The sequence below is a fragment of the Medicago truncatula genome, chromosome 4, assembly GCF_003473485.1.
Source record: "Medicago truncatula cultivar Jemalong A17 chromosome 4, MtrunA17r5.0-ANR, whole genome shotgun sequence".
NCBI classification, from domain to species: Eukaryota; Viridiplantae; Streptophyta; class Magnoliopsida; order Fabales; family Fabaceae; genus Medicago; species Medicago truncatula.
This window is the reverse complement of record NC_053045.1, coordinates 31,168,854-31,194,279: the sequence shown is the minus strand read 5'-3', so window position 1 is coordinate 31,194,279 and position 25,426 is coordinate 31,168,854. Positions and strand designations below refer to the sequence as shown.

The 25,426-nt window shown below is 32.7% G+C and overlaps 3 protein-coding genes across 8 annotated transcripts; all 3 read left to right on the top strand.

The window, feature by feature from the left end:
* The first annotated feature begins 284 nt into the window (after positions 1–284).
* On the top strand, positions 285–8,213 carry LOC11408743 (E3 UFM1-protein ligase 1 homolog). Of its 2 annotated transcripts, XM_039833065.1 has the most exons (20): positions 286–636; positions 1,208–1,519; positions 1,608–1,874; positions 2,022–2,069; positions 2,223–2,288; positions 2,419–2,522; positions 2,664–2,757; positions 2,833–2,889; positions 3,474–3,915; positions 3,999–4,153; positions 4,279–4,344; positions 4,425–4,493; positions 4,576–4,668; positions 5,015–5,080; positions 5,275–5,321; positions 5,416–5,479; positions 6,257–6,334; positions 6,416–6,478; positions 7,271–7,363; positions 7,826–8,213. In XM_039833065.1, exons 1-20 carry the CDS (start codon positions 463–465, stop codon positions 7,925–7,927), a joined length of 2,460 nt encoding a protein of 819 aa, XP_039688999.1. In that variant the 5' UTR covers positions 286–462; the 3' UTR covers positions 7,928–8,213. The 2 variants fall into 2 exon arrangements, 1 of the variants encoding a protein (XP_039688999.1); XR_005645711.1 differs by lacking the exons at positions 5,416–5,479; positions 7,271–7,363; positions 7,826–8,213 and having other exon boundaries at positions 285–636; positions 6,416–6,483.
* Positions 8,214–12,324: 4,111 nt separating this feature from the next.
* LOC11415926 (protein NAR1) lies at positions 12,325–16,917 on the top strand. Of its 2 annotated transcripts, none has more exons than XM_003606531.4 (12): positions 12,325–12,484; positions 12,871–12,992; positions 13,083–13,153; positions 13,394–13,547; positions 13,633–13,819; positions 14,489–14,615; positions 14,784–14,964; positions 15,059–15,108; positions 15,198–15,369; positions 15,923–16,049; positions 16,136–16,227; positions 16,326–16,852. In XM_003606531.4, exons 2-12 carry the CDS (start codon positions 12,873–12,875, stop codon positions 16,479–16,481), a joined length of 1,437 nt encoding a protein of 478 aa, XP_003606579.2. In that variant the 5' UTR covers positions 12,325–12,484; positions 12,871–12,872; the 3' UTR covers positions 16,482–16,852. The 2 variants fall into 2 exon arrangements, with proteins under 2 accessions (XP_003606579.2, XP_039689769.1); XM_039833835.1 differs by lacking the exon at positions 12,325–12,484 and adding an exon at positions 12,750–12,797 and having other exon boundaries at positions 16,326–16,917.
* A 4,815-nt stretch (positions 16,918–21,732) lies between these two features.
* Positions 21,733–24,768, top strand: LOC11412430 (ATP-dependent 6-phosphofructokinase 4, chloroplastic). Of its 4 annotated transcripts, none has more exons than XR_003010913.2 (6): positions 21,733–22,015; positions 22,232–22,577; positions 22,683–22,843; positions 23,010–23,264; positions 23,358–23,409; positions 23,579–24,768. XR_003010913.2 is itself a non-coding variant. In XM_024780889.2 (5 exons), the coding sequence occupies exons 2-5, from the start codon at positions 22,242–22,244 to the stop codon at positions 23,046–23,048; spliced, it is 276 nt and encodes a 91-aa protein (XP_024636657.1). In that variant the 5' UTR covers positions 21,737–22,015; positions 22,232–22,241; the 3' UTR covers positions 23,049–23,410. The 4 variants fall into 4 exon arrangements, 1 of the variants encoding a protein (XP_024636657.1); XR_003010912.2 differs by having other exon boundaries at positions 21,736–22,015; positions 22,232–22,268; positions 22,378–22,577; positions 23,010–23,409; XR_003010911.2 differs by having other exon boundaries at positions 21,735–22,015; positions 23,010–23,409.
* The last annotated feature ends 658 nt before the right edge of the window (positions 24,769–25,426 follow it).

Genomic DNA, 25,426 nt, shown 5'->3' with positions numbered 1-25,426 from the left:
AAAGACATCCTCTAATATTTTTTTTTTAGTTAGTTATTTGGGTTCTCAAAGATGTATTTTCTTATTTTACTCTTTAAATGTGTTTTTTAAGTCAACTTAGTCCATAAAATTTTAAACAAAAGAAGAAGAAAAAAGGTTTAAATACCTATTTTATCCTTTAACTTTTTCTAAAAGGTTAGTTTAATCTCTTAACTTTAAAATCGACCAATTTAATTATGTAAAATTATTTTAAAATTCAGTTTTATCCCTTAATTTACGAAAATGTAATATCATTTGTTAGAATATCCAATTTCGTACCACAACAAACAATCAAAGAGTCCAGAAACGTCTGAAAAACGCACCGCTAAGCAAAACGGAAGATCAACATTTCATTTTCATCGATCATCAAAACGCTTAACCGTATTTCAAAATCTCAACACATTGCAAATTTCTTTGCGTTCGTGAAGATCGATTGATCTCAACATGGACGACGAATTGCTCGAATTGCAGCGACAATTTGAGTTCGCTCAACAAGCAAAATCCAGTATCCGATTATCCGATCGAAACGTCGTTGAATTAGTTCAGAAATTGCAACAACTTCAATTGATTGATTTTGAGCTTCTTCACACTGCTTCTGGCAAAGAATACATCACTCTCGTAACGCTCTATGCTTCATTTTTGTCTTTTTTCGCTAATAGGTTTTGTAGTTTGAAGTTTTAACCGATTTCATAATTGATTATTCATAATCGATTTTGTTTTGTTGCTTTTTAGTTGATTCGTTGTTTTATAATTGATTTTAATTAAGTTTTGTTTACGCGATCATGAATATTGCTAATGCTAGGATTAACTGAGAAATGAAATTGTGACTGAGGTGAAGAAATTAGGGCGAACTTAATGGATAATCGTTTATATTTTCATATTTGTGACTTAATTTACTGTGTTATAATTGACTTTAATTAGGTGTTTGTTTACACTGTTAATTATACTGTTAGGATCGACTTAGAAATGAAATGGTGACTGTTTGTTTACACGGTTGATTGTACTGCTTAACACAGTCTGTTGTTAGGATCAACTTAGAAATGAAATGGTGACTGAGGTGAAGAAATTAGGATGAATTAAGCAGATTTGATGATTGATAATCGATTATATTTTGTTGCTTTTTGCTTAATTACTGTGTTATAAGTGATCTTAATTAAGTGTTTGTATATGTGATTGATTGTGCTGTTAGGATCAACTGAGAAATGAGATGGTTGCTGAGGTGAAGAAGTTGGGGCGAATTTCTGTGATCGATCTTGCTGATGTTACTGGGGTTGACTTGTACTATGTTGAGAAGTTGGCTCAGAGTATTGTAACGGATCACGAAGAATTGATGTTGAATCAAGGGGAAATCATTACGGAGTCTTACTGGGACTCAATAGCTGAAGAGATTAATGAGAGGCTTCAAGAGTGTAGTCAGATTGCATTGACGGAACTTGCAGCTCAGTTGAATGTTGGTTTGGATTTGATTGCGTCTATTTTGGAGCCGCGCCTTGGAACTATAGTGAGTTTTTTGTTTTGTGTTGGTTTGGATGTGTTTTTGGAATGATAAATGAAAATTGTGATTTGACATGTGATGGTTTTGGAAACAGGTGAAAGGAAGGCTTGAAGGCGGGCAGTTGTATACTCCTGCTTATGTTGCTCGTGTTAGTGCCATGGTTCGAGGTGCTGCAAGGGGTATCACGGTTCCGACGAATTTGACAGTGTTATGGAGCTCGTTGCAGAATTTACTGCAAGAGATGGATGGAGCAAGTGGCGTGGCTGTTGATGGATCTTTCTTCCAGTCTTTGTTTAATGGGCTTGTGAAGGGAGGCGAGATTTTAGGGTCCGTTCGCGCTGGAGTACATTGGACACCAGCTGTGAGTGACATGATATGACACAGATTTGATATTGTTAAATTGATGCCTGAATTTTATGGTTTTCATACTTGAGTTATGCCTTTGGAGTGGTTTACTTCATAGCAATTATCAGAAGTTGTTTATTGTGATTTTTATGTCACATGATAGGTATTTGCCGTTGCTCAAAAGGAATCCGTGGATTCATTCTTTTCACAAGTATGAACTCTCTTTTCTCTTGTCTTTCACTTTTACTTAAGATGCCACACATTTCGCCTAGTTCTAGCATATGATCAACTGCTTTGAGCTCGATGACTGCCATTATAAGTTTGAAAGGACATGCATCTAAACTGCTGCGTTTGTGTGCTTTAGAATTCTTTTATCAACTATGACGTTCTGCTAAAACTAGGAATTCCCCAGCCCATTCAATTCTTGCAGGTAACTAAGTTGTTCTTATGTTGATTCTATTTCTAAATGATACCCATTTGGATCATATGTAGATATTTGTGACATAAATATTTTGTACTAGTTTTCATAATGAAGCCTAAGTTTGCACAATCCAATTTAGTCCAGATATCCTGAAGGCAAACCTCTTGTTACAACATTTGTTCACCCATCAATGATTGAGATGCTAGATGCTGCTACTGAGGATGCTCTAGAACGTGGAAGCTGGTAAGGGCATTAGCATAACCTCCACCCCCTAATGCTGTGCAAGGGATCTCTTGACATTATTTACAAAAGTTGTTGTTAGTTATATTTTGGATGTTTTTCAATGCATCATATCCTTGCTGATATAATTTAATAATGTTGCAGGAGTGATTCTCTTTCCTTATTGCCCTCATCTTTTACACCTCAAGATGCATCTAAAATGTTGTCCCTCTGTCAATCTGTACAGTTGGCACTTAAGGTGAAACTAATCACCTCATTCATTAATGCTTCGCACTGTTGATTCACGTATTGATAAACTTCCCATTTTTTGCAGTCTAACAAAGCACACATATTTGGGGACTTTTATGTGCTGAGCAGCAGCTTTATGAAGGTTTGTTGTCGAATTTATTGTAGCCATATAGACCTCAAGATAAATAAATTAATTCTACAAGCCATATTACTGATTTTGTGGTGCAAACGGTGCTACTAAGGCTTGGTTTGAATATTTGTTAAGAAGATTCAGTTAATAAACATGATTTATCCACTAGTATAGTCATCGGGAACAAAAAAATTATGCTATTTATATTATGAGTTTTGCTCATAATAGATTCAGAAGTGCTGAATCAATAGTACATCAAATTACTGCCATGGTCATCAACTAAGCATTCCATAGCTGCATTGACAACTCAAAAGAAAAGTGATGATAGAAATTGACTGCAGTGTCATGTAATGTGCAGAACTGTTGTATTAGATCCTTGATTAATATGCATGCACCCTGCTGGGGTTCAGCTTCCTTTCCTATTATTTATTTCCTCACTACTCCAGCTTTTGGTTTCTTTATCTTCTTTTCTTTATTACTTAAGATCCAACTGCCAAGAATTAAGTTACCGTTGAGTAAAAAATGTCTACCTGCAACTATTCTTTTTACCATTGGTTTCCTAATGCATGTATGGTTCTCTGTCCCCCTTTTACCAGGACATTTGTGATCGCATGGTGAAAGAGTTAGAGACATTAACTGTTTCAAGGTCTTTAGGCACTGCAAAACCTGGTGATTTACCAATTGCAAATGAAGTAAAAGCAGGGTATGATTCAAGCAGGTTGAGTGAGTCCAGTGATATGGCGAGTGATAGTGGTTCAAACAAGCATGCTGATAAAGGGCCAAAGAAGAAAAGGGGGAAAGCCACTGGAAATACATTAGCAAATCCATCTGAAAGTGGTCCTGATAACCAAGAACATACTTCCACAAAATCTAAGAAAGGCCAGAGAAGGGGTAAGGATACATCTTCACAAACATCAGATTCAAAGCCAGGTTCTAGGAAAGAATCACTTAAAATGAAAGAGGATAATCTCAGTAATCCCTCAGAAGAATGGATCATGGAGAAGATTACAGCATTGATTCCTGATTTTGAAGAACAAGGTCTGCTATGAATGACTTTGGGTCTATTCTTCCTGCATATGCATTTTATATAGTTTCTTGAACTATGTGCTATAAATTGACAGGTATTGATGATTCCGAAACGATTCTTAGGCCTTTGGCTAACAAATTAAGGCCTACAATAATCAGTACTTGGATGGAGAAAAAGAAGGCATTGTTTAAAGACAATGCAGAAAGAATGAAACAATTGCTTGATAGTTTACAAAAGAAACTTGATGAGGTTTGACTGCTATGTAGTATCTTTTGTATTTTCTACATCCGTTGTGTCCATGTTTATAACTTTTATTCTTTCCTTAAAAGATACTTATCTTAACTTGTCCTTATGTTGATTTGTTTTTTTGGCAGTCTTTCTTAAACATGCAGCTGTATGAAAAAGCCTTAGAATTGTTTGAAGATGATCAATCAACTTCTGTAAGTCAAGTTAATTGAAATTTGAAGATGTTATTTTCATTAATGAAACATGAGTAAATTAATGTGTATTTGATGCCCAGGTTGTTTTGCATAGGCATTTACTAAGGACAGTAGCAGCTCCTATGGTTGATATGCTTCTTCATGACTTGGTATTATATACAGCGAGTTTTCTGTTGATGTTTCTTGAGGTTTAGTAAAGGTCTAAAAACGATATGGATTCAACCTTTGCAGGATGAGCACAACAAATTAAAGAACGGAGTTGACGTGCAGGAATCTCCAAAGTCCGAGTCTATTTCGTTTGGTCCTGGAGAAAGAGCTGCAATTGTAAGACTTGAGAGGAAAATATGAAACGAGAATACTCAGCAGAATGATATTTATAATCAAAATAATTACAATTTACAGAAATGTAATTAAAACTAACATAATTTAGTGAGATACAATGAATCTGAATGAAGCCTGTGATGCAACGAAATTTAATGCTACTTAGAATGTGGAACAATAATTATACATTATGTTTCCAACAGTAAGAATAGTGCATTATTTGGAAAGTTATGCTTTATGTTCTTATGTTTTTAGTGTATCAAACCATAGACCAGTCTCATATTTGCAGTCTATCTTCTTTTGTGAGGAGCACATAAAATGACTTAAAATACTTTTTTTTTTTTTGCAGTCCAAGAGTTTTCCCGGAGCTCTTGCAAATAAGGCTCTTGCTGTTGTAGAAGCATTGGAAGGAAAGGTTAGCATTTTTATTTCTGAAACAATTCTTTGTTAAGGGTTGCTCAGATTATGGTTAAGGCTTATTGTATAGGTTTACTCAATTCACCATTGCAACTGGTTGAGTTGAAATCTTTTGTTATAGCTCGAAACTTAATTTTTCCGTTTGATTCTTGAATGTTGTAAACTAATATTTGAATATTCAATATTTTATAGAGTGTGGAAACATTCATGTCTGCATTCAGAAGCGTGACGGAAGAGAGGTAATAATGTGTGTTTTTTTTTTGTTAGTATAACTTGATAGCATTGCTTTTGACATAGCCCTGACGTGAAACCTCATGTGATTAATTTTTCCAGTGGGTTGCCTTTGAAAAAGCTTGACAAGAAACTAGAAAGAACAATTTTACATTCATATCGTAAGGTATTTATGCTTGAATTTCTGTTAAAATTTACAAGAACGTATTTGAGGCTAGATTCACACAGACATTGTTAGATGATGCTGGTTCTGGCAATGAGACTATCTGTTTGGTAAAACTATAAATAACAGGAAGAAATGTGACTGAATTTGTTCTTTTACAAAAATTGTAAGATAGAACCAATTCCACTCAACTGAAATAGTGATGGAGCTCAGCTCCTTTCACCGAATCTGTTCTGCGAAAAAGCAATGCTAATAAAATAGACACAAAAGACTATACCGCAACAATACAAATAAACAACTGGCTTGATACCAGACACACTGTCAGCCCTTTTCCCCAGCCAATGACTTTTCTAGTATTCCTCTAATCTTGCTGCTCGTCTATAACCTTTTCCCCACTTCTATACTAACTTAAATGAGTTATAAGGACAATCTGATCGGTTAGTTATTAATTACACGTTCTGATTGGTTAGCTATTAGTTAACAATCTGACCAGTTAGTTACAAGAACAATCTAACACGGGAAACTACTAAGCGGGAGTTTATGGTAAAATAATCAAGCTAGTGTTTGCTATACCGTTAAACATATTTAAACATTTATTTGGTATTCTTTTCAGTTGCATTTAGTTCTAATATCAGATATTTGTCAAGAATTCTTAAATTGTAATTCTCCTGAATATTAGCAGCAAGCCAACTCCACACGGAACTTTTGGTTGTTTTTGCAATGTTACTCTGCAATTTGGATGATCTTAAACTTTTTGTCTTCTATCATTGTTATTATCAGGAATTGACATCTCAAGTTTCCGCTGAGACTGACCCTGTATCACTTCTACCAAAAGTTGTGTCTTTACTCTATGTCCAGGTAACTTGAGTGCTACTCCACCCCCATCAAACCAAAGAAAACTCTTATCCCCATTTTAAAAAGTGATATTTGTAATAATAGGTTCACCATAAAGCTCTCCAAGCTCCTGGAAGGGCCATTTCCGTTGCTATTTCTCACTTGCAGGTATGTTGTTCTCTTTGTCCGATGGTTCAGTTATGCATCATGATAAAAAAATAACTGAAACAATAGTAATTGCACGAACCAAACCAAGTATTACTACTGACATGGTCACCAAATGCATAGGGTATCCATTGTCCATTAATTTTTCCTGTTGACAGTAAGTAGTAAAATATTAAGTTGAAGCACGAAATAAACAGTGATGCCAAATGTATTTCCATTGTAATTGAAATATGATCTGCTGTTGATATTTGACTAAGATATGATGTGGTTGGAGTATCCCCTCTAGACTTCTTATGTTTGGTGTTCAAAATATCTCACACAGATAGAGCATAGATCCTTCATCTGAGCTCAATGTTTCCCATATTACACTTGAATGGTTGTATAATCCAAAGCTAGTATTCACAACTCTTCTATGTTGCATTTAACCATCTAAGTTTTCACATTTTCAAATTCAAATACATTTTTATGTTTTAGTGGTAAACACTACCGTCTTTCTTAACTTAGATAATTGTAACACCTATACTGCTATACATCACATGCAATATGAATATTTTAGACCCATTTATGCACTAACATTAATGTGACATGAAAACCAAGAAAATGTAATTCTCTGGGATTCCAGCAAGAACAATGAATTAGGAATGAAAACTTGCAATAATATATTTTTATCAAAAGCTGAATATCTTTGGGCATCTAAAGGGGTTAACGAAACCCAAGTCTTATTTCCATAAAATATTGTACAAAAACATTTTTGTTAACTTTTTTCGTATTTTGGTTTCGCATTTTTTTTGTCAGGATAAACTAGACGAGTCAGCATGCAAGACTTTAGCTGATTATCAAACTGCTACTGTGACTCTTTTGGCACTATTATCAGCTGCTCCTGATGATGTGAGTAATTTCTATTCATGCATTATTCATATGTACATGTCATTAATTTTGATCCAACAGAATTTTGATCACTCCCTAAAATATCAAAGTAACGCAAGCTATGTTTTAAATTGTTTTCTGTTAAGTTCTGAATGTGCAACTATCAAAAAAGACTGGGATTCTTTTCTACAATTTCGTACATCAATTGGCAAATGCATTCATATAATATTTCTCGAGCAGTTTTTCCATTGTCTTCATTGAATAGATAGATAAAAAAAACTCCAATTTCATGTGAACTCTTTTGCATTAGCTTTTTAAAAAGAAATTGAAAAAAAAAAAAAGTAACCTCATATATGATATGAGGTTAATGGGGTGTGATATATTCTTGAATGTTTTGATCCGCTCAATTCAATAATTAGAAGATTATTTCAAATAATTGGGTAGGTATAGATTGTAAACTATTCCTCTTTTTCCGTTGTGCAGGAAGACAGTTGTGCATCCGACAGAGTTCTGAGTACAAGAGAGCTTCTGGAGAGCAAAATGCCGGCTCTCAAAAGCTTGGTTTTGACTACCTCGCAGTCCTAAATATTTTTCAAGTCAAATCTACCACCTGAATGATGCTCTGTTGTATTTTGCTAGCATGGACAAATTTTATGTTAGTTTAGTATAATACAACTTGAATAACCTATACAGTACACTGCAAAAAAAATAGTTTTTATTTTTATTTTTATTTTTTGCTCCATTAAATTTGTCTTTTAACCAAAATTGTCAGGATTTTTTAGAAACTTGAATTTTTGCCAACAGAATGTTGAGTTTATAAAATGAGTAATGTTAGGGACACTTGCTCCCACAAATACTCTGTATTGTGGCACGTTTCCACTTTTTTATCTCTTTAATTGTTTACTGGCTTTTAAAGTAGAGAAAGTTTTTAATACTTAAGTTTTTTTTTTCATGTCCTTTAATTTGTTACGTTTGCGCAATTGGTCTTTTTTAAAAGTTGTGTTGAAATATAAAACATGTGTGGTCGAAGGTTCTAATTCATCCCAAGCAGGTAGATTAACTCTCGCTAAATCAGTGGTTCAAGCTCTCCCCGTACACCGTGCAAACTTTCTATCTCCTCTTTTCTATTTGTCATGATATTGGCCGCTAATGCAGAGATTTTTCATATGGGGAGACACGCCTAATCACCATAAACTTATGCATTGGCTGCCAGGGATTCTATTTGTACTCCAAAGTCTAATGAAGGGCTTGGTTCTGCAAGAAATATGAATGTCTATGATGATGAAAGCAGGTTTGAATTTGTGTCACCACAATGCCACGTACAAATGTGATCAAGATGTTTTCCCTAGAATTCGCACAAAGAACCTTAAATCAAACTTTTGGAGAGGGGTTCGCAAGGGTTGGGAAAATGTTAACGCAAACTTAATTTGGTAGAAAACTTAAGTTCGAAGAACATCAGAAGCTAGAATTTTCCTTTGTAGCATCATTCAATTCATTAGCTAGATTTCGAAGTTTTTTTTTGAAGAACCAACAAAAGACCTTTGAATTTGAAATGTCCCACTCGATGACTTAAGATTCAAAATAGCAATTTTGCCTGTTACTTGCGTTTGAAGAAAGGACACATGTCGCATATTTTTAGGGAGTTTATTAATGTTCACATATATTTAAGTACCTGTAAATAAATCATATTGTAATTATCATTTTTCTTTGGATTACCTAACAAAAAACTCATAAGTAGTTCTATTGCATCAAATAGATCTAGTGTGAGATAAAAGTATATGAACATCATAAACTTATTTTCAGAAAATGTAAATTAAATATATGGCTTGCTTTTTATAGATTAAAAAGGTATTTTTGTCAATAGAGATTACTTTTTAGATACTTTATGAACAAACATAATCAATTTTGTGTTTATTTATCGTAAAAAAAAATCATTTCTTTGAAAAATAATTTAATTTGTTTGGTTACAACAATATATAATGAATTTTTTGTTATAAAATTACCTTCATCTTTTGATACTTATTTTCTCCCCCCTCTAAAAAAATATATTTTTGAAAAGCTACTTTTAATATCTTTTCATTTGAAACCGTTTTTAGATTTTTTTTTTTTTGTAGATTCTAGTTCTAGTTTAAAAAAAAAAAACTATAACAAACATATACAACACTCTTTAAAGTGATCTTCTTAAAAAGTTATAAGAAACGGACTCATAGAACCTATTTGTTACGGATTAGAATCAAAATGATTTTGATATTCAATTATTTAGAGATTTTTTTTTATATTTTATAAAAAATATATATAATTTATTTCGTGTTTGTTTGTCGTAATAAAATCATTAAAAAAATTAGTTTGTTTAACACAATTATATAAAAGAATTTTTTGTTACAACTGTTCAATCTTTTTTGAAGAAAAAAACAATTTAATCTTTTGACAATTATTTTATCTCTACTTTGCAGCAGATTTTTTGTTACAAAATACTCAAAAGGATAAAATATGTTTTAAGTTGTCAAATGATTACATGAAAAAAAAAAATTGAATTTTTGCTGGTCACTAACTTTCATAAATAATAAAGAATAAAAGATAGACTATTGATTGATACATACTATTGATGATTAGAAACTTTTTTAAAATATAATAATGAGTAATTTGTTAAGATATTTATGCTACGCTACATAAGTATTAAAAAATATATGAAGTTTGCTGATAAGTATTAGAAAATAAACGAAGTTTGTTGAAATATTAATGTCAAATAAAATATTAATTTATAAAATAAAAAAATAAAAAAAATATCTTATATACAAATGCAAATAAAAGTTGCAAGCAAACCCTAGAAAAATCCTAGGTTTGTCATTGTTATTTTTTTACCAAAATGCCCCTCTTGGCACCAAAATGCAAGGTCGTGTGATAATTCTGTCCATTGATGGTATCAATGCAATCAACAAATGTCATTTGTATCATAGTTTCTTTTATAAAAAAATCTCAATGTTTATCCAAATATTATGTTGCATTCTTAAGCAACAATAAAAAATATTGAGATAATATGTCTTTACCCCCTGTAATTTGGGCGAGTTCCGGTTTTCCCCCTTGTAAAAAAAAAAAGTTTAGATTCCAACCCTATAATATAAAGATTCTCCACAAAACACCCTTGTAATATGAAGATTCTCCACAAAACACCCCTGACCCCATTCAGACGCTGATGTGGCACGCCACTGTGTAATTATTTTTATTTTTATTTTTTTTTAAATTTGACATGTGTGTAATGGTTTAATAAATTATTTTTAAAAAGATAAAAAAAAACTGAAAATTAATTTTCAAAAATTTAAAATCAAGAAAAAAAAAACAATTTTTTTAAAAAACGAAAAAAAAAATGGATTTTTTTTCAAAAAATAAAAATATTAATTTTTTTACCAAAACATTCAAAAATTAGCTTATATTATTTTTTTCGAATATTTTTAAAATTTTAATTTAATTTGGATTTTTTTTTAATTTTTTGAAAGTTTCAAAATATAGTAAGTGTATGAATTTTTTATATATAATATTTTTGGAAATATATATAAAGAAAACAACCCCTTTCAGCTTTTGGGTTGGCTGTTTCTTTTCAAAAATGCCCACAAATTTCAATACAAATAACACATATAACAAATAGATAAGAATAAATTTAAATATTAAAAAAAATTCCAGATTTTTTTTATCCTCAATTTTTAAATATTAAAAAATATTCTCAAATCTGTACCACATCGTAATAAAAATCTAAATTTTCCTAAATTTTTAAATAAATTTGTATCCAGATTTTTTTTTTGTTGAGAAAATTTTAAAAACTTATTTTTCGAAAAAAAATCTGTTTTAAACTTCAAAAAATATATATTCCAAATTTTCGAAAATAATTTTAAAAAATTTTGAAATATTTTTTTTTGTAAATTATAAATTTTGGAATTTTCGAAAAATAAATATTTCAGAAAATATTTTTCGTAATAAAGAAAATCCTGATTTTTTTTTAATTTTTATATATTTTTTTAAATAAATAAAAAAAAAAATTATACAGTCAGCACGCCACATAATCAAATATGCACAGTCAGCATGCCACTCAGCCCGCCACGTCAGCAATTATGCACAGTCACATGGGTCAGGGGCTAAAATCAAATAATCTTATTTTACAGGGTTGGAATCTAAACTTTTTTTTTTACAGGGGGGAAAATCGAAACTCGCCCAAATTACAGGGGATAAAAACATATTAACCCAAAAATATTTTGTTAGCTAGATAAGAAAACAATGACTTCATTGTCATCTTATATCTAAAGGCTACATCAAGGTGCAATGTTCTATGCACCTTTATCGCCACCCTATGGATAAAAGGCTAGATGATAGACTTTGACTTTAGTTAGAAAAATGACAACATTTTAAATTTATAAAGAAAAGGCTATACATCGAGACATAGAAGTTGTAATTATTAATAGCAAGAGGGTTTGTCTTATTTGGTTTCACTTTTTTAGCTACACGATAAAAGGATTTTGTTGCAATGCATTCCAATCTTTTTTGATGTCTTTCCACTTCTGTGTATAGCATGGAGAAGATACAAACAAAAAAGCAGGAATAGATTATTGTCAAAAACACAGTATACCTAAACAATTCAACGAAGCATAAATTTATTGGAAGTGTTGAAATTTGGGGCCTAACTCATCCTTACAAAACCGGCTTGTAAGGTGAGGAATGCCTCCTCTTTATAAACTCTTCTCAAGAGTCATATCTATCCGATGTGAGATTAAATTCACCCCCTTAAAGCCAACACAATGAAGGTGTTGGAGGTTGCAATGAAGGCTAACCAAAGGTCGCAATTTAGGCGACTAGGGACGGACCGCAATGAAGGCGGAATTACCAACACACCCCCTCACGCTTCAGCCTGGCTCAACGGGCTTTGAAAATAAATGAGGAAAAACCTTCTTTTATAAAACAATTGATTGATTATGATAAAAAAAAAATACTAAAAATAAAACAGAGAGCAAATAAATAAAAGGGAAATACGTTCCCTCACTCTCCCTCATCGCCTTCTCTGGTTCGAGACAGTTAGAGTCGCCGTCGCATTTCATCACTGTCATCGTTGGTTACTCAATCTCTCCGCCCTCGAACTGTCTTTGTTACTTGTTCAAGGTGATAATTTGCATTTCGAAATTGCAAAACTAATTTATGTATCCTTATTTGTTTAGTGACTCTTCATCATCCTGACTAAGTCTAGTTTTAACGGAAAATTAATTACCAAAAACATAGAAAACTATATACTAGGTGCTTCTATTATCAAACTTAATTCCTTATATGCAAAAAAACTAATTTCAATTTTTGGAAAACTAATTTCAGTGTTTACCAATTTCTTTCTCTGGTAGGTGAATGTTGATTTCTAATTCTATTGTTGAATTTTGATCTTTATTGTTAAAGTTGAATGTCCATTTGATAAAATGACCACAAGGTATTAACATTGACAAAAATTTCAGTGTTGTTAATTGTTAAATTACGTAAAGAAATTGTTTACCACTTTTCAGAGATGTCTGAGAAATTCTCTCCAGCGCTTCGAATTGGAGATGTCAATGATTTCATTGTGCCTTCACAAGCATGCACAGTCTCCCTCAAGGAAAGAAGGTTGAAGAAACCCGATAAAGTCGAGGTATTACTATTTATATGTAGTTACTTAACAAAATCAATTTATTTTACTTCATGCTTGTGAATCCCAACGAAACTTGTTTGTTATTTGAAGGTCAAAGTCGCTGACAGACAAGTGAAGTCCAAACCTGTTAAAATTTCGCTCAAGGATTGCTTGGCATGCAGGTTACTCCCCCTCCACTTTTATTTTGTTATGCTTCCGTCAAGTTAGTTACTTTTTTCCATTAATAACTAAGTATGTTTGGGTGGGGCCAATCCATGTAGAGCTTTGTTCTAGCATCAATTAGGCCCCTGCTAGTGGACGGTTGTCTTCAGTCGGATACTGAGTTTTAAAAAAAAAAAAATAGTCTATGATGTAGTTGATAATGTAAAAACCGTAGTTTCTAAGTTTGTTTTGTAATGCAGTGGATGTGTGACATCAGCGGAGACGGTATTGCTGAATAACCAAGGTTTGGATGAGTTTTTGTCCAATATCAATGAAGGAAAGACAGTGATTGTGTCTGTTTCTCCACAGTCAAGGGCTTCTATTGCAGCCCATTTTCGCATTTCTCCTCTTCAGGTTACACTTTGCTCTTGCTCGCTCATAAATTTCTTTTACACTTTTTCTTATATGCTTCTTCATTTCAAACTTCTAAGAATTTCAGGTTTTCAAAAAGCTGACAAGATTTTTCAAATCCTTGGGTGTGAGGGCTGTATTTGATACAAGTTGCAGTAGAGACTTGACCCTAGTCGAATCTTGTGTGGAATTCGTCTCGAGGTATAGAAAAAATCAATTCGTAGATGATGAGAGGAGTAAGTCAAGCCTGCCAATGATTTCATCAGCATGCCCAGGTATGGAAATTCAACTTATCATATTTTCGAAAAATTGTGTTTTTGAAGGCCAAACATGACTTGACACATGCATTATGAGTCGCCAATATACAAAATGTACGAACAAAACACTGTAGTGTATTTTTTTTTGCATAAGGTATTAGCTTACCAGCAAATACATGTCTAAGGGTTATATTTGACATGTGCTTGAACTTGGGTGAAGGTACAAAGATCTATTGGGTGATATACATATATTATTCTGAATTTAGAACTAGGAAATCAAACTGGAATTCACGATGTTGTACTTACTGTGATCTATGCTTTTCACAGACCTGGCTCCTTGTTTCTATTGTGATGTGACTTATCTGTGCAATTTCATTTTTGAGTAAATATGGGATGAAGGAACATAATTACTTTTAGGGTCTTGCTAACGAGCGCCCCCGGGGCACTCTTTGAGCATTCCAAATTAAGAAATTATTATTTAAAGAAGTCAAACATTTCAATTTCCAATGCATTGAATACATAGACTTTTATAAAAACTTAACATTTCCCTTAAAGAGTGCCTTGGGGGCACTCGTTAGCATTTCACTTTCTTTTAAATACACAGAAATATAGGCTTTAGTGATGAGTCCTGAGTATATAAGGAGATAAACTAACCTCTTGGTTATTGGCGTGAAAATCTATATGCAGGTTTGATTTGCTATGCTGAAAAGAGTCATGGATCCGTTCTTCTACCTTACATTTCATCAGTGAAGAGTCCCCAACAAACAATTGGAACTATCATAAAGCGCTATCTATGCCAAGATATGGAACTCAGGTTTGGATTTAATTCTAAATAATAATTTGATAGGGGGGGAACGCAAATCACATGCATTTACACTGAAGTTGTGGGTGTCACCTAATGTTTTGATGATACCTTACAACTTGTGTTAGATTTGGCATACTGCAATTCCAAGAGTGATAGCTTGAGTAATTGTTTCAACAGGCCAGAAGAAGTATACCATGTTACTGTGATGCCTTGTTATGATAAAAAGCTTGAAGCTTCTAGGGACGACTTTGTTTTCCAATTAGAGTCCCATTTTGATGAAGGGCGTGAAGGTGAAGTTAACAGGGTTTTGGAGGTAGATTCCGTATTAACAACTGGAGAGATTTTGGAATTGATTCAGGTCAGAAATTTTTATGCTTACCTTCATTTTTATTGGAGATTTGTACTTTTACTTGATGATGTGTATTAAGTCATGTTTTGGTTCAATCTTTCAGTCAAAAGAAGTTGATTTTAAAAGCTTAGAAGAGGCTCCTCTGGATAAACTGTAAGAAACTTACAATTGCTTCCTTTGCTTAAGTTATTGTAATTGTCATAGTCAAACAATTATGTTCTCATGCACTGAGGTGCTTGCAGACTATCTAATATTAACGAAGAAGGACACCTCTATGGCGTCCGTGGAAGTTCTGGAGGTTACGCAGAAACAATATTCCGATATGCTGCTAAAACACTTTTTGGAAGACATATTGACGGTCCTTTGAACTTTAGAAACATTAAAAATTCAGATTATCAAGAAGTTACCTTGGAGGCAAGTTCTTACAAACTTAAATATATATTCTTGCAAGATCCTAGGACATTTGAAATTATATAAAGATATGGTATTTATGCTATGCATAATAACAAACTGAAGGGCCATTTGAAGAACCATGTATGTTATTAAGGTTGCTATCCACCTTAGTAAGGGGTCTATTATAACTCTAAAGATTTTATCAACCTATAAAAAACCATTTCATAATGACTTAAATTTTCAGAAAAGTTTGCAGGGGCAATATGTTTTAAAGTTCATCCCTGTATTTCTTTTGATTTATTATTCTGACACGAGTACTAGTCCATGATTATTCCCCTCAGGCCCTCACTTACAATTTGTGCTTGTTGTAATGAAGATAAATTTAAGGGTATATGTTCTACTAAATATTTCAACTTTGTCATGACATATTGTCGTTTAGATTGCTCTATTAGTTTTGTATTTTATTTAGGATTTTGATTCCAAAATCAGGTTTTTACACTGGGGTTAGTTCTTATTATTTATTATTGAGATTTGAGAGTGTTGAAAACCTGTTTCTAAATCATTGTCTGTGCAGGTTGATGGAGAAACAGTGTTGAAATTTGCTCTCTGTTATGGTTTCTCGAACTTGCAAAAAAATATACCAAAATTAAAAGTAGGGAAATCTGATTATCATTTCCTGGAAATCATGGCATGCCCTTCAGGTACTATATTTCTCAATTCTCTGGAGTTGCATTAATTTTATTGTTTTTTTAGTGTTTTATCTTTTTCACAATGTTCCTCGAAGCAGGTTGCTTAAATGGGGCAGGTCAAATCAAACCAATTTCAGGTCAATCCGCTAAAGAACTGAGTCAGTTATTAGAATCAGTTTACATGGAAAATGTGAGTATTATTGTAGATGACCTAGTTTGTCAAGTTTTTTCTCTTTTCAGAGGTTTATAATCTTGAACCAGAAATGATTATGTTTCCGTATATGATAGGTTTTGGCAATAGAAGAACCATTCGACAATCCCATTATTAAAGGTTTATATGACAAGTGGCTCGGGCAGCCCGGTTCTGAGAAAGCTAGGAGTTACATGCATACACAATATCATCCTGTTCAGAAAAGCATCACTTCTGAGTTACATAATTGGTGAGGAGTTGAAACAGAAATATAATAAGAGTGGAAAGGGAACGGAATGGATAAAAAGGATGAAGGAGCGTGGGAGAAGAGGAATGTTGTTCCGCCATACACCAAGTACACTGGTCGGAAACAGAAAAATCGCTTTTCATATTGTTTATCGTGTGCCTCAGTGTCACATATTTCTTATATGTTAATGGCCACTGAGTTGCATCTTTCTCGGGCCCCGAAGGCAAATCAAGAGATTTATTTTGGTTAAAATATATTTATCACATTTCATAGCTTTTGTGTTAGGCAAGTGGTACATGTAACTGATTTTATAATTTAGTTTTTTTTTTTTTTTATGTTATTCTATATTATCATCTTATGTTATATGATTATGTGATGGTATAACACTTCTCATTTGAATGCAACAATTTTCAAATTTAACTGGATCATCAGTCCATAGCCTATGAACATCTATGTTGTGTGTGCAAGAAGGTAAATCTTAAAAAAAAAAAAAATGCTTTTAAAAGAGAAAAAGTTATTTTGACATAAATTGCATTTATGGGCTAGAGTTCGTCCATTCATGAGTCTATTAGAATTTGATCAATTTAGATTGTTGGCTAAATCGAATCACAACAGATGAATAAAGTTCAAGTTGATAAACTTGATTATGAAAAAGGACTGATAATTGCTACATAACTCAAATGGTACTCTTTGGATCTTGTGTCTGGGACTAACATGAAGAAGATGAAAATGATGAGGATGATGATTTAAACCTAAAGTTTTAGGTTTGATTTGCTCCCATCAGTTTGGTTTGGGACTAACATGAAGAAGATGAAAATGATGAGGATGATGATTTAAACCTAAAGTTTTAGGTTTGATTTGCTCCCATCAGTTTGGTTTGACTTGTCTCCGTCAATTTACGTCAACTAGATGCAAATTGGTATATTGACGAATCCCTTTAAGATACTTTAAAATCTTTAACTTAACTTACATATTAACATTAAATGCATCAATCAACGAAAGCATGATTTTTCGACACAAATTTGTTTCATAAAAGTATCTCCATTTTATAGAGAAACTCCTATCATTATAAGAAGAAAAACAACAATTCTTAAAAGAGTGTCACTGTTAATCATAATGGTTGGAAATTATTTATCAAAAAGTTGAAAATTGTTTTTTTCAATAAATATTTGCTATGTGTGTGGAATATTAATATATGTCGCTATTGGAGCATGTGTTACAGTGTTAGTATGATTATCTATCTAACTATGGATGAAATCAAATTATTATTCCGTCAACAAATAATATAATATGAATACTAACAGTATTCCCTAATAAAAAAAAATGAATACTAACAGTTTTGTTAGAGTTATCCGGAGTTCAGAACCAATAGTTGTTTTCATGAGTAATTGAACTAAAGTTCTTCCAAACAATTCTTTTGTAAGTTGTCTAATAATTATGAATGAAACGAGTATATTATACGTAAATTTAGAATGAAAAAAAAAAAAAAAGACTTAATAATTAAAGATAGATAGAATACCAATCCCCCAGAGTTAGTTACTTTGATTGGGCGTGGAAGGTTGATGAAAATAAAAATAATTATTAATCGAACGTGGTCTATAATAAAAACCATTTGGACGTCTCGGAACGACCTTATTTTCTCTGGTGGTGCTCTCTGTGAGGAGCCCGTGGTGGATAGAGTGAAACTCTTAGTTTGGAATTGGTTCATGGCTAAGTGTTGTGCTAGTTTCTGCACTTATCATGAATGGGAGGTGCAGCACGTCCTGTGTTGACATCGGTAGGGTTTTGGCGGCGGTTTCCCATGGTTCGCTTGGGGGTTTGGGTGGGGCTTCTGTCTCCTCCCTACTGGCCGGTTTCGGGTGTGCTTCTTTGTTCCTCTGTTTCTGTTCCGGTAGCCGTCTGTGCCGGGTGGTGGTTGTTTTTCTTTTTTGTTTCCTTAGTGTTGTTTTTCCTTTCTTGTTTTGGTGCGTCTCTTGGGGGTTTGTCCCAGGGGTTTGCTCCTAGGTGGTTTTCGAGAGCGTCCTTTGGCGGCTCTTTTGGTGTATCTTGTACAGTATTGTTTATTTATTTATTTATATATATCTTTGTCATTAAAAAAAATTATTAACTGAATAAATCTAAAATGTAGATATTTCCTTATAATAGTAATCGAAAGGTGTAACTCTTAATTTCTTTTTTATATAAAACATTAACTACAATTCTTCCTTTATAAAAATGTTAAATTGACGTTTAATTTAAAACAAAGAGTAGGTATGTTCATCACTATATATTGATATATTAATTGGATATATTAGTAAAACTAATATAGTTTGTCAAAAAATTGATATATTATTGGATATTCATGACTCAAGATTTGTAGTCACGAAATAACTCCTACTTCTAATTTTCATCTAAACTATTATGTCATTGTAAAAAAAATAAAAAAAAAATAAAAACTATTTTGTCCACCTCATAATTTATTGCATACTTATTCTTTTTTTTTTTTACAAAGCTAATCAAATAACAAAAAGCAAAAAACAAAAAGAAAGAAAGAAAAAATAAACTGAAGCTAAGAGCCTCATGAAGAGGAGTTCAGATCTGCTCCAGTGCTTATATGCTCCATTTTTCCGGTTCGATTCACCAATGCGTGACACGTGGCGAATCAAAAATCAACGGTTGAGATTAAAAATAATAAAATCAACATTCCACTGCTCCTTCATCTTCTCCACGAATTTTTCATCTCTTTTACTCCTCCGCCGCCACCTATCTCACGACTACCTCCCTCCCCACTCCGACCACACCCAAATCATGGCTGTTCAAATCAATTATATTGAAAGAGGAAATCGCAAATAATAATGATGATGGACAAGAACAATATGAATAAAAAGAAGAACCTTGCCATTAATTTGAACATATTCCGACGAGACGAAACGGAGAAGGAATAGAGAGAATCACAGGTGGAGAGAAGAGAAATAGTTGGATATGGTTGGGGTCAGCGATGGAGAATGGAGAAGAGGAGTAGTTGCTGTGATTGGAGGTCAGGGATGGAATTGATTCTCTATGACTTTCATCAATTGATGTGTTTAATCCTAGCCATCTGATTTTTAGTTGCCACGTGTCATCCATCAGTGAAGAGAACCAGGTAAATGGACAGCTGCATAAATGGAGCAGATCTGCACTCCATGAAGAGGGATCCCATAGCGTCCGTCCTGAAGAGGGGAAGCAGGTCCTGAGTTTAACCAAGAAATTTGCACATTGGTTTTCTTCTCTAAGAATATGATAGATAAAGAAACTTCGGATAGCTAATAGGTCCTTAATATCCTGAATAAGAACATCATAGATGTGAAACTGCGAGGTATTACTAGAGATAAGATTGATGGAGAGGAGGGAGTCCGAATAACAAACTTGAATATATAAATTAAAGAAAGTGTGATTTTGCTAAATGAATAGCAAACTTTTTTTTTTACGCAATGAATAATAACTAACTGCTCTTTTTAATATCATTATTTCAAAAATTCCTTTTAAGTTAAGAAAAGTATTTCCTCCGAATTTTATTATAAGTCATTTTGATATATTATTACACATATTAAGAAATGTTGTTAATTTTTGACAAAAAAATAAAATAAAATGTTGTTAATTTTGATATTATCCACTTGCCAACAATTAAATTGTTTTCAATGTATTCATTTGAGTATTTCTCAAATTGAGTTCACGTGGTACAGTTTTTTAATCTCATAAACTTTACATACGTTAAATCAATTTGCTTAGACATTTTGCAAATTGTGAAAAATTACATACATGAATCTAGTTTACGTCCCATGAGTTTACATATGGGGAAAGGGTATTTCCGTAATATTAATAAATATTATTAAGATTTTGGATGTAAACGGATGTTTTAAAGATGTAACTAGATAAAGTGTTTTACAAAATTATCTCTTATTAATGAGAAAAAAAGGTTAAAAGAAAGGAAAAAGGGAGTAAATGATAAATGATACAAATAATCATTAATCATGCATTTGTATTGTAAAACAACTTATATTTTTTATTTATTAAAGTTAACCCGGATGCTAATGTTTGCCCTAATTTTAACTTAAATTCAGTGTTTGCTTTTACTGTATTACCCCTGTTCAAAATATTAAATTGCAGAAATCTCCTATTTTTTTAAAAAAATTGTTTCCTACTAAACTGATAAACATAAAAATAAAAATAAAAACAAATTCCTCCTATTTTTTTGAACAAAACAATCTCATATCTTTTATTATTTATTAAAGTTAACCCGGATTCTAATGTTTGCCCTTATTTTAACCTAAATTCAGTGCTTGCTTTTACTGTATTAGCCCTGTTTAAAATATCTTTTATTTATTAAAGTTAACACGGATGCTAATGTTTGCCCTAATTTTAACCTAAATTCAGTGTTTACTTTTACTGTATTACCCCTGTTTAGAATATCAAATTGCAGTAATCTCCTATTTTTTTTTTAAAATCGTTTGCAACTAAACAGATAAACATAAAAAAAAAAAAAAAAATCCCTCCTATTTTTTGAACAAAACAATCTCATATCTTTTATTTATTAAAGTTAACCCGGATGCTAATGTTTGCCCTAATTTTTTGAACAAAACAAATCCCTCCTATTTTTTTTTGAACAAAACAAATTGCTTTCAGATAATTAGATCACTTCTAAATCGCTCCTATTCTTTTGAACAAAAATTCTCTCTTCAAATATGCAATTTAAAATTCAAATTTTGGCTGCCTATTGTTGCGTCTCTTCCTATTCTCATGCCACATTAAATGCATTCTTTTAGAAATGATGGAACGACTTCCGCATTGAAAATCAAAACAAAACCTGCTTATTTTCAGACTTTTAGAATATCCACCTTCCTCAGCTTTTAATATTCAGATGGAGTGTTAAATAAGAGGTGTCAAACAACATAGGTAATTTTTTTTATGGCTTTTTTAACACCAATGAAAATATATAATATAACTTATTAATTTCTATTATAGTCGAAAAGTCTAGTAATATAATAATAATATTATTAATGAAATATCATGCTGCATTTTATATTAGCATGGGTCGAAAGTCTAGTAAAAATATTAATGAAGTACCATGCTGCATTTTATTTTATTAGCCCTAAATTTTGTATTGCAAGTCCTTGGGCGGGAAAACCCTAGGTGGTTCATGGTGTAAATTACTGTATTGCCCTTTCATTTTGTCAACCATGTTGCACTGCCCGATGCCATCTTTGATAAGATTTTCAAACAAGTAATCTGAAAGTACAGACCAAATATTTTGACCAATATTTCAAAGTCAAAGCACAATTACACATACCAAACCTCCTTTTACTCCTCACTCTCTCACTCCTTCTCTGTCTTCTCTCTACTCTCAAACCCTTCTTCCTCTCCAAAACCGCCAACAGCCCACCGCACCACCATCACCCTCGTCCTTCTCCATCACCAGTTACCACCGTCCTCCTCATCTCATGATCCATGATGATACTATATTCTACACACGGCTCCAGTAATATAATAAGCACACATCAAGGCAGCAACACCAAACAAAATCTGGTTTTTCCTCTTTTTTTCCTTTTTCTTTTCATTTCTCCTTCTTCTTCCTTTTTTCTATAAACTTTCAAATCTCATGCTCTTTACTTGAATCCCTAAAAATCTCAATCAATTTGGGGTTTAGTGGGTGAACTTCCTGAGAAAAGGATCTGAGTTTTTTTATTTATCCACAAATTTGGTTTTTACAACTGATTTGTTTCTTTATTTTACAATTTACAGATTTTTGTTGATGGAAATGTGGACTTTGGGTTTGCAGGTATGTTTATTTCACTATCAGGATTCTTTAGAATTCTATGTCTACCCTCACTTCTTTTAAATGATTAAATGATTTTGCTGACGATACTGTTTTCTTCTTGAATGTGAAGTCAATGCTTGAACAAAGTTGAAATATGGAGGAAATGAACGAACGAGCAAAATGGCAAATTTGATTTTTTTATAGAACGAGCTATATCATTGTTGCATAGTTGAATTTAATGATATTTTTGCCACTTACTTTAAGCATTTCTGATCTTACAGGATCATTTCACAAAAGTGAAGGAGCTGGCCATAACTTTCAAATATATAGGTTTGTAAGAATTAAAATTTGAAGGAAAAAAACGCATGCGTGCAAGAACATTCAAAGGAGAATCAATAATTTATAGAATATTTCCTTCTCTTTTATGTGTTACAGATCCAACCTACATCATCCGAGTTGTTCCAAGTAATGCTTCTGGCGGTGTGTACTACACACTTCTTACTGTAAGTGTTGTTCATGGAGCAATGGCTGGTTACATCGGACACCAACTATACAAGTCGTCGTGTCAACAGAAGACAAACTTATATACCTTATATGTGAGTTGATTGCTTATGATATTTGTTGGTTCTAATAGATAACATTACAACTATTCATGATTTTGTCGGTTAAGGACAGAAAATTGAACTGGACCAAATTGATCATTTACAATGTGTTTGGATTATCCACCTATGGGCTGATACAAACTGAACATGAATGCAACAGGACCAAACGAGGAGGGCAGCTGGGATCTTTTGTCAGTAATTAGGGACGAATTTGGTTCTGTTATGGTAACCTGCAGTTGTCAATAATAGCTGCAAAATGACGCAGATCTGGTGGACGCGATGGCCTACAAAATCGTTTTACAATTTTACCTAAAATTATTTTACTTGATCGTTGAATCAGAACCGATGAACACAGCCAATGTCATCTTGGATCAGCAGCTCTCACACTCTTATATGGGATCTATTGTTGAGTGATGTATCAATTTTTACTCTTACTCTCATCTATAGACAAGGACCATTTGTTTTATTTTGTTGTGGATTCTGAGATGATATTTTGACTTTCACATAGGCTTTACATGTGTCTAAATGTGTTTCAGAACATTCATCGTAATCATCTTCAGGTACTTACTCTACTCTACTCTAATCTACTTTTTTATTTTGTTCATGTAGCTTTTTAAAGATTGAAGTTTTATGCCGAAAACTAATTGAAATCAAAGTCTTCAAATTCATGAGCAGTAGCAAGCATATTCTTTGAATTCAATATATTCAGGACCCTATCTTTATTAACAGGAAAACACAGAGAGGTTCCTGAAGGACATTACACACAACAGAACCACACTCGATGCTTCTACACGGTTATTGGAATTGAAAGTTATATAAAACAAAGCTTCATTTTGTGTCATTACTTTACGACGTTCACTGAATTGAAGACTGACTTAATAGAGAGTTTATTCAATCTGTAAGAAATGTGACTGATACGACGCGATTAAGCAAAAGAAATCCAATTTGTTCAGCTACAACATATTCTTGAAATCCAACATGTCAACGCAGACGTCATGTTTGTCTTTCAGGTCAAATCTTGATCTCCCTCATCTCTTCAATTCTGTTCTCATTTTATCGCAAATTCACACTGTTTTGTCTGGAGATCAGTGACTCCTTTTTGTTTAGGATCCACTGGTGTTTGATGTACTTAATGAACATTGATGGTAGAATTTGGTTACTTTTATGTTTCATGACTGTGTTGTTTAGGGTTCATCAGTGACTCACTCATTCCTATCTGAGGTTTGTTGTTCTATTTGCAAGACAATGAATATACCTGACTGTTGAAAGGGCAGGTAATTAGTAAATGCATATGTGGTTGCTGAGAATTAGCTCTTTTATTGATGCTAATGTTTTCGTTTCCTGCAACTTAAGATATGAGCTTTATTTCTCTGTTGTATTTGTTTCATCACTGTGTTGTTTTTTTGCTGTCCGATCCTAAACTATTTGATTTTGTTGATGGCATAGATTTTTTTGAATGTCATCAGCATAATATCATGCCAGCCAAGTATCCAAGTATTTTGCATAATGAAAGAATTAACTGTATATATGTAGCTTATGTTGTTATTCAGCTTGCTTGACAGATTAGTCATTATGAAGTACATCTATTCCAGACAGGTTTTATTGTCCCTTTTTCTTCCGAGTGGATGACACAATCACGTATGTAATGGTGGTTTTCTCTCATAATAGGTCCTTATTATCACAAGAGATTATTCCAGTTAAACAGAATAAGAAGTACATGTAACTTCAATGTAAAGGACTAACTTCCATGATTCGAAATGTGTTCCGTTTGGTTTTATGTTGTCGGCATCATTATAGCAGAAGTTTGAATGCTGCTATAAGTTTTGCTATTCGAAGTTGTCGAAAATGTGCTGTAAAAAATAATTTGGCGAGATTAATGTCATTTACCATTAACATGTTGGTTTCGACCTCTTTTGCTATGGTATTCTCATAATTAACTTTGCATTGTATTGTTAGACCTTATCTAATCGCTCTATATAATAGGAGATATTGTCCAAATAGGTCCTTCAAAATTTTTTCACCTAACACACTACCAAGCTGTCCTATATACTATAACACAAGAATTTATGGTAAATATATAACTACATAGCTGAATGTGTGTTTCTTTTATGATCATCATGATCTTTTTATACATTGTCAATATTTCATCTGTCCATTAAATTTCACCTTACAAGTTATGCATAATTACATGCACTGATATACATTAAACGTGTCTAGCCTTTAAAGTATAACTCACATCTTACTTAACCCTTTTCCACAAGCTATCTTTTACTGTGCCACATTCAGGCCTGCTCATTTTATTTTATTTACCCTCTCAATCTACTTACTGGTTACTTTTTACACCAATTGAACCAATCAATGAGGGTTTAATCATTATTTTTTTAATACGGTACAAATTTTGAGTTTGGTAGAAGATATCTTTGATATTGAATTGGTAGAGTTCACGTCATGAGAGGTGTTGGTTAAATTGTAAGGTGCAGCAGCACTACCATAAGCGTTACCCTATAAATGCAAGCTTCCCCATTTTTACCAAGACGTCAGAAGTTATCTTTTATACTTTGTCTAATACTAAGCTTT

Excerpts from the sequence above, each read along its gene's own strand:
- LOC11408743 (XM_039833065.1), top strand. The coding sequence starts at position 463 with ATGGACGACGAATTGCTCGAATTGCAGCGACAATTTGAGTTCGCTCAA. Across the intron at positions 2,070-2,222 it reads TGGATTCATTCTTTTCACAA|AATTCTTTTATCAACTATGA; the intron begins GTATGAACTCTC and ends TGTGTGCTTTAG. Across the intron at positions 5,322-5,415 it reads AGAAGCGTGACGGAAGAGAG|TGGGTTGCCTTTGAAAAAGC; the intron begins GTAATAATGTGT and ends TAATTTTTCCAG.
- LOC11415926 (XM_039833835.1), top strand. The coding sequence starts at position 12,873 with ATGTCTGAGAAATTCTCTCCAGCGCTTCGAATTGGAGATGTCAATGAT. Across the intron at positions 13,820-14,488 it reads GATTTCATCAGCATGCCCAG|GTTTGATTTGCTATGCTGAA; the intron begins GTATGGAAATTC and ends ATCTATATGCAG. Across the intron at positions 16,228-16,325 it reads AATCAGTTTACATGGAAAAT|GTTTTGGCAATAGAAGAACC; the intron begins GTGAGTATTATT and ends CGTATATGATAG.
- LOC11412430 (XM_024780889.2), top strand. The coding sequence starts at position 22,242 with ATGGAAATGTGGACTTTGGGTTTGCAG. Across the intron at positions 22,269-22,528 it reads TGTGGACTTTGGGTTTGCAG|GATCATTTCACAAAAGTGAA; the intron begins GTATGTTTATTT and ends CTGATCTTACAG. Across the intron at positions 22,844-23,009 it reads CAAACTTATATACCTTATAT|GACCAAACGAGGAGGGCAGC; the intron begins GTGAGTTGATTG and ends TGAATGCAACAG.